Genomic DNA, 8,490 nt, shown 5'->3' with positions numbered 1-8,490 from the left:
TCATTCATTTAAGAGACATTTGGCTGCTATTTTGTATACTTGAGAATACAGTCTGGTTTCAAAGCTGATGTGAGAAAACAGTGGAGCGTGATGTCTTCTATACGACATTATTTTAAAACATTTGGCAGGGAGAAGGGATTTTCAACAGGAGGCTCAGGATTCAGGTTCAGGATACATTGCCTGATGAGGAATTTTAAGACTTGTATTTTTAGCCTGTGATCTTTTGGAAATTCAAAATAAGACCTCCTCCAAAATGCAGCTCTTAAAAAGCATATTGAGTTATACTTCCATTGCGGGCAATTCTAAAGTCGCCTACTTTTCTCCCATTGATTTACAATGTTTTATTTGTAACCCTTTCTTGTTCAGCATATACTAATAGAGCTTATCCTTCCTTCAATTGCAATTCTCATCCTATTCTTCATAGGCTTTATCAATTTTTATTATTATTTCTGAACTACTTTACCCAAATGAAATTTAAGACCATCGGATATATGGAAAGTTTCACTGGTGCTGTTTTCCCTCTGTTTAACTCTCCATACTGGATTGAAGTGGGTAAAATAGCTAAGCTGTTATTTTTGTAGTCAATTCAATGGTCAGTAGCAGCTTGTAGGCATACTGCAGTCATTTTTTTCAAGGTAGTCAGAGTACTTTCTTTGTAGAGATCATTAGCTTCCTTGGAAAACTATAATGAGTTCCCAAGGTCCTATGGCAGGAAGCCACACTAGTCATACTGGCTTGAAACTTATTTAAATACGTAGAACACCCACACTCTTATTGTGGTCTGCCTAGAATTGAACCTCAGCCTCATACAATCATACCCACTGTAGCAACCTCCTCTGTTAATTACTCAGAAGACCTTGAAATGCGGCTCCTGAAGTGTCTCAGACCATTGTTAGCATGGATGAAGTTGACTCAGCATTTAAACAAAGTGGGCCCTTATCTGGACTCCCTTACACCTAGCAGAATCCTATTTAGACTGCGTCACCAGTCACTGCAACATATCTCAGATCGAGACATACTAGCTTAAGTTTATATATATATATGCATGCCTAAATGGTATGTGCCTAAATAATTTGCTTTGTCCACATCCTTTTGGATTTGCATAGCGTCGAACTTCAAGAAAAGGGGCTTACCAACACAAAGACACTGGAAAATGAAATGTTTTCACATAAAAAAACAAGCATGTGTGCACGAAACTGAAACTTTTGCTTACACAGTCAACCAGTCACTAAGCAGAAACAACACCATGTGACAAAGCTGGCCTTACAAAATCAAACATAAATTTGAAATTTAGATACTTTGGCATACATGCATTGGGGGGGACGGGGACGGCAGCACTTCAATAGTGATACGAGTGTATTTTATGTTGTGAACCGCCTTTGATCTTCAGATGAAGGGCGACATACAAATTTTAAAAATAGTAATAATAATAATAATAATATTAAGGAAAAAAGTGATTGTTGATCTAATTTTCAGGAATGTTGCTAACTTGCTAAGCTCTTCAGCTGACATACAGTGGAAAGTGTACACATATCAAAAGCCACACAAATGTGCCAAGCTCTTTAGTGAAATTGATCTCTGTGCACATCTTGTTCTTGCATTTACAAACATACAGAACTCGTACTGAAAAGACATATTTTTCTCCAAATTTAGTAAAGCACGTACTTCTCATTAAGGACTATTTACATGCCACGTTTGAAGTTTCAAAGGCCAGCCGTTTTTGAGCTATCCCTGTGGAAAAAAATGGTCAGAATCTTTTTATAATGGGAATAATATTTTAACCATCATTAAAAAAAAAAAAAATCAAACAGATGAATGAATTTTGCTAAGGTGTTGCCTCTGGGGAGAAACGAGGCAAATGGGAGAGAATTTCCATCTTATAACTTTTGAGAACTGGTCAACATATGAAAAATAAATGAAAACTATTCAGCAAGCTTTACTATAGCAGCAGTTAGTGGCTTATATTTATATAACTCACTTATCTTCTAAGAACGTTCTGTGCAGCTTTTTCATGCTAAAAATGCAAAGGTAATTATGTTCATTGCTCTTGATGTCTGCACAGTAGCATTAGCATCATAGATATTCTGTTGCATTCAAACAAAACTACCCAATGTGAAGTCTACTTAATTAACTGGATTTTCTTCTTATTCTCTTGACTAAGGCCAAATACATTACTCATTGACTGTAGCATGGTGACGATTTGTCTTCGGGAATGAGCCATCTCAGACTGATCAGCTAGCTAAACAGAACTTCCATATCACTTGAACGCACGACACTACTAGGACTGAACTGCAAGGAACGCATTTATGGATCAGCCCCAACTGGTTCTGTTTTGCTAATGTTTGCCAGTGAAGCATTTGCCGCTGAAAACACACAATGAGAACATCCCCAAGCCCTGGGTGGAGGACTCAAATTTGAATGTGGAGAGGTGTGCACACATATCCAATATGAGATAATACTGTGCACAAAGTAATGGAAATACCCTCATTTGTAGGGCGGGGCAGCTGTTGTGCATACATTTATTTTATTTGCATTTACACAGGGTCCAATGTGTATGTGTGTGATATATAGATAGATAGAGTCCATTCCACCCTTGCTGCAGATATGTGGGATTGCTACATGCCACATGTCTGTTTACATTCCAGCACAGATTACTGGAGTCCCGTGAGTGGAACATCTGCTCTGCATTACTTTTGTTTCCTCTCTCTCTGAGAGGAACAACAAGGGGAGAGGCCATGTTTTTCTTTGTCCTGATTTATGCATAATAAATGCGTAGTTTAGTATAGTATCCACGCCTCAAGCCTTATCTGTTGTGTGTTTACTCTGTTGAGTAATGTGTGCTCTTGCATGCACAGCAGCATGAGTCGTGGACGCACGTCGGAGGAGGATGACTGACAGATCTCTGCAGCGGCAAGGCTGAGAAGGGAGACACTCCGGCTGGGGCCAAGCCAGTTGGCTTTCCATCCCACGGTTTGATATGGACGAACCACTTTATACATCATCATGAAGCTGATCTGCACTGCTGGCAAAAGCATGGATTCATACCTGTAATCCAGAGATTGCAGTAGGGTAAGGGGATAGTGCAGTGGAGCCTAGGTTTCTTCCAAGCAAAGGTGTCATGGGTGTGCTACTTGTGGTGTGTGTGGCACGCCAGTAGGCCTCAAGATATTCTGCCAAGTGTTCACAAGCATCTTCAAGCTGATTTTCATCCAGAATGACATCAAACATTTCCTGTTCAGAAGAAAGCATGGCATCAAACTTTTCAGCTCTGAACAGCTAGACAATGGAGGGTGATAGCCAACATAGTGGGCCCATTGATTTCAATAGGTCCAACTCTAGAGTTTATGACTTAGTTGAATATCACCCAGAAGTCTTTGCAAACACTGTCAACTTTGACAGTTTTCATTTGTTCCTCTCGCCCGTTTCAGTCTCCTCCACCACTAAAAAGCATCTCCCACCTTTTCATAGCCTCAGAGTCCATCACAAACCAGAGTGGGAAAAGACTGTCTGGACACAAGTTTGTAAGTGAAAATTATTCATTTATAAGAAAACTGGGGTGGGGGAAATGCCATTATTCAATTCAAATGTTTTGATTGCAAATGGATTGTTGCTTTTGACCTTAATTTATTTCAGCAGCAGGCATGGGTTTTCCCTTCCCTTCAGCTCAACAAGCACAGATCACTGGAAAATGATTCGGTGACAGAAATGCAATATACTGGACCTCGTAATGTAAACCTGAGAGGGCTTTTATTCTAGTGATGCCAATTTCTCCAGTACTGGGTGGAAAAGAAGTGGGTTGTTACTGTAACCCTAGATGCCTTAGCACATCACCAAGCATGATGAACAATGGGAGGAGGTGGAAAGATGAGTGCTTCTCTTCGTGAGACTTGTGACCTGTCTTCTAACACATTCAGGATCTGATCACTTGCTATTTATAGCCCGTTCAGTAAGGATGGGTACCGTTTTTAAAACAATGTTACATCAATACAACAGCTTTTGCTAATGTGTGAATTGATGTGTCATGAAAAATGTGAAAATCTTTCCTGGTCCTTTACTTACTGGAGGACATTGTGCAAGTTTATCTGCTGCAACCAATTGGACATTCAGGTGTTTGCTTTGTGACTTTCCTCTTGATTTGATCAGTCGCTGCAGGACCTGAAAGAAGAGAAAACAAGCATCAGACTACTTTCAGAATGCATAGCAAGGAGGTAAATTTTGGAGGCGTATCAGCTTCCATATATTAAACTACGGGTTTGTGATGTCACTGTGTGAGTGGCTATTATATATATTGTGGTTCGGAGGTTGTGTACCTCTCAGCCATTATCTCTAGAGAAACTGTGGTCCTCCAGGTGCTGCTGTTCGACTCCAGTTCCCATCAGTCCCAGCCCGCACGGCCATTGGTCAGGGTTGATGGGAGTTGCAGTCCAACAACATCTGGAGGGTGTTTTTGTAGGGAACGAAAAGATACATTCTAATGTTAGTGGGGAACATGTCAAGTACATAGGGATAAAGTAATGCTTCCTCATGGCAACAATTCCTTATAGGTTTAAAATGATTGTAAGTCACTTAACTATTTTGGATCAGCCCAATTGCATGGATACCCACCATGCTAGCAAACCCTAAGGACGGGCTACATTGGTAAGCAGCTTACAAACATAATTCCAGTGTAGAGTCAGAAGTATTTTTCATTAGCCTCCTGGTTGGGTACTATAATGTTTGAATGGGCCACAGCTCTTGTCCTAGAAAAGGCAAAATTAAGACAGAAAAAAAAAGTGGGGTAAAGACATATGGACCTGAAAAAAAGGAACTGAAATGGCTGTCCCAACCATCATTAGCAGCAAAAATTCTGTTTCTCTGGCCTGATTAGGAGCTCCCATCTCCACAGTTATCTGGGAAGCCCACTTCACATAGTGATCGTCAGGCCCTGCCAAGCACAAGCAGAATGCAAGGTAAACAGAGGCGTTTTTGTGGGACCAGAAGGGAGGTGAACATCCTATGATACTCAGTTGCTGCACATGATCAGCAAGATTCTGGCAACACACAAAAGTTTAGGTCAAGATTCAACAAAGTTGTTGCATATGCAGAAACACAGAAATGGGACTTCACTCCCTCCCCCTAACCCCTGAAACACCCTAAATCCACTTTGGAGAGGTGGGGGAACCCCCTGAATATGTTTATAGCATGTGCAGGAGGCATGCAGGGAGAAAGGTGTGCAAACATCCTGTTGTGCAAGTGGACTTCATTCCCTGAACGCATACCCTACTTAGTGCTACATTAACTTCCTCAATGTATGTTTTAAAGGAAATTAGCATAAAAAGGAGGAGCGTTCTTTTGGGGAAGAATAATGAAGTGTATTCAAGATGAAATATTTTAAAGACAAAGCTATAAATTTGTACACACACACACACAAAACGTATGTTACCTTTGGAGATGACACTTTAACATGGACAATAATCGGCGCTAAGGACGTTTTAATAAGTTGTGCTGGGTGGTTGATTGTATCTGCATCTAGAACAACCAGCTGCAAGGATCGTGCCAACTCGAAAATACGCTCAATCTCACTCTGTACTTCCGCTGCAAAATGAAAAATGGAGATACCATCATCGACACCTTCCAAAAACAGCTGAATTTGCCATTTCAAAAACTGCGGCCCCTTGTCCTTTTTATTTATTTATTTTAAATGGGTTTCTACTGAATATTTTATTGTGTTACAAAACAAACAAACAAGGAAAAGAAGCTAGAAATGCAACTAGACCCTGGAAAAGCCCATCAGGAGCGAACATAGACCACTGGTACCAAAATATATGGGAAACCGCCCTACTAGAAAAGTTAACCAACAAACTTAAACTGGCATGGGGCCAAGCAAAGGAGGATGCCTTCACCCCCATGTGGATCCCCTTTATCATATACACAGCCCAGCAAGACAATGATCTATCCCCCACAGCAGCTACAAATCAATAGGGCTAATCTGGACCCCAAAATCCCTCCCTGTCTCACACATACAATCAAACCACACTACAACCAACCAAGCTCTGGACCCTCCAATCTCTGGCAATGCCATTTTTATTTATCAGTTCTAGTGCTGGTGTGCTTGAAGTTAGGAATACCTTTGACACGGTCTTCATAAAATTGCCATATATTTCATTATTATTTATTTTATTCATTAAGTTTCTGTACCAGCCTTCATCCAAAGGTCACAAGGAGGTTTACAATATAAAGGTTCGTAAACTTTACACCGTTGTGAACAAACGCACCATAACATTTCACCTTTCTTGCAACTTCTCAAGCTGATGCTAAGCATACACTTACATAGCAAACATGAAACTTTGCTCGCTAGTACTTGAGAGGTGACAATATGGTCTTAACCATACAGAGCTTTAGAAAACCTTTTTTAAAAAAACAGTAGCCAGCCTGTAGCAGAGGCAAGCAAGTTTTGTGCATTCTCCCTCTGAAGGGCAAGAAAGTAAGTAGGACAACAACTGGACACCCGTAAAAACAAACAAAAACCTCCATACAGAAGTGTCACTATGTACGGTACTTCTACTAAGGCCTTACCTAAACTGGACCTGGTGTTTGACCGCTCAATTATTGCCCTCTTGCTTGGATTATTTAGAACAGACCTCTTAGCAAGAGAAATGTCAGCTGTCACTCTAGTTATTGATATCCTACAAAGAAAAACAGAGGAGAGTATAAAATAACTTGGGTCAAGGTTTCAGAATAAAAATTGTGGTGCATTGCCGTTTACATTGCAAACTTTACGTTATGTACTAGAAAAACCAGGCATGCCAGCTGCTGCTTATCCACAAATTAAAGTGTTGGTGAGGCAGACAAGTCAAAATTCTAAAAGATGACTTCTATTACAGTAGATCTTTATGTACGGAAGACCATGCAAAGCAACAACAACAATTTATTATTTATACCCTGCCCATAAAAACAAAACAAACAAACATACCCCAAGACTTAATAACAACAACAACAACCTGGGACGCAGATGGACAAGATTTACAGAACACCAAAAAACATTATTGTTCACTCATTTCTATTCCACAATGCTTCTATTTTACCCTAAATACATCACTTGGATGCATATTCTATTAAAATAGTTGGGATTAAGCTACATCTTGAATGTCTAGACTTGGAGATGCCAGTCCGTAAATATCTCCGTTCCATCAGTTTAAACTGTGAGGATGCAATCAGATCAGCAGTTTTGAGGGCGATGTGTTATGGCTGTTCAGTCAAAGGCTTGTGATGCGGCCTCTGACCTGGCATTGTTGAACAATTCTTGGTGCCTCCTCCCCATCATGCAAAAGCATGTATCTCACTAAGGAACTACAAGCCTTTCCTATGATTGGTATGGACAGTAGCTGCGTCTAGTATCGTCTGATCATTTTCCTTCCTCACCCCTTTCCTCCTTAAAAAAATCCCATTTGCCATTGTCACTGTGTGTCAGATGAAACCTTTTTCATAAAAAAAGAGAAAAATGTATCACTGCTGCATCCCTACCCTTTTCTGACAAATCAAGTTTATGCTTCTTGTGTTGACTGAGCCACTAAATTTGTATTTTCTCCCCTACAGATGGGAACACGTGACAAGGGATTTGTCACTATGTTCCAAGATGCAGATATTATTATTATTTGATTATTATTTACCTTCACCATTCTTCAAACAAATGAATATTCAGATAAAGATATGAGGTGGTATTCAACTAAGTTTTACTCAAAGAAGACCCACTGAAATTAATTGGAATGACTATGTTAGATCCATTAATTTCAATGGGCAAAACTAAAGTTGAATCCCACCCACACAGCTTGAGGGCCCTCAGTATGAAAGAAATGCTACTCTGTAGAGTAGAAAGGAAAAATCAGACCCTCTTAGGATGATCTTTCATTTCTTCTTTTGTGCCAAACAGATATAGCTGATACTTGTTGGTAATGATGCTCCTCAGAATCTTCCACGTATGATACAAAAATATGCTCCACAAAGGGATTATTCATAGCAACCCTTGACTTGCCATTGACAGTTGCCATGGTTTCCTATAGGAAAACAATGACGTCCAGTTACCATAGTCATATGCTGTACTGAAAGACATCTGACAGCAGCAGTGACAGAACACCTGCTCTGTGTTCCACACTTAATATAAATGCCTGTTTCCAAAGCCATGCAACAAGCTGCAGAGATATAAGATTATTTCAGAACTTCGGGAGAGGGGAGTGCGAGGGTGCCAACGAGAGCCAACACCTCAACCGTGAGAGAATTCAAAGAGATGACGCATTTAGCTGCAGAAATGTTTCATCTGACAAGTGCCTACATAACAATGATCACCTCTGAAGGGCGGGTTCATGCCACCTTAGCTGTGCAAAGAGAAAAACTGGAAAACTTGTATGCAGGAGTATTCCATATTTGTGTGTGTGTGTGTGTGTGTGCGCGCGCAAGAATATTCTGCTATACAGTGGAACCTTGGTTCTCGAACTTAATCTGTTACGGAAGTCC

The 8,490-nt window shown here is 40.3% G+C and overlaps 1 protein-coding gene across 4 annotated transcripts in view; it reads right to left on the bottom strand.

Moving 5' to 3' along the window:
- CACNB4 (calcium voltage-gated channel auxiliary subunit beta 4) overlaps nucleotides 1–8,490 on the bottom strand; it is a 135,309-nt gene that overhangs the window by 13,197 nt on the left and 113,622 nt on the right. For 2 of the 4 annotated variants that reach the window (XR_014504341.1, XR_014504342.1), the window contains 5 exons: nucleotides 6,556–6,665; nucleotides 5,423–5,574; nucleotides 4,060–4,155; nucleotides 3,046–3,231; nucleotides 1,666–1,731 (listed from right to left, as the gene is read on the bottom strand). Coding sequence is in view for 2 of the 4 variants with exons in the window: in XM_083410265.1 (XP_083266391.1) it covers nucleotides 3,046–3,231; nucleotides 4,060–4,155; nucleotides 5,423–5,574; nucleotides 6,556–6,665 (544 nt within the window). In the remaining 2 variants the exon portion in view is untranslated. The remainder of the gene's footprint in view (nucleotides 1–1,665; nucleotides 1,732–3,045; nucleotides 3,232–4,059; nucleotides 4,156–5,422; nucleotides 5,575–6,555; nucleotides 6,666–8,490) is intronic. The other 2 variants (XM_083410265.1, XM_083410266.1) reach the window with 1 other exon arrangement.

The sequence above is a fragment of the Podarcis tiliguerta genome (genome assembly GCF_965153285.1).
Source record: "Podarcis tiliguerta genome assembly, chromosome: 1".
NCBI lineage: Eukaryota > Metazoa > Chordata > Lepidosauria > Squamata > Lacertidae > Podarcis > Podarcis tiliguerta.
The sequence above is the reverse complement of the archived record's forward strand: the minus strand, read 5'-3'. Positions and strand labels throughout refer to the sequence as shown.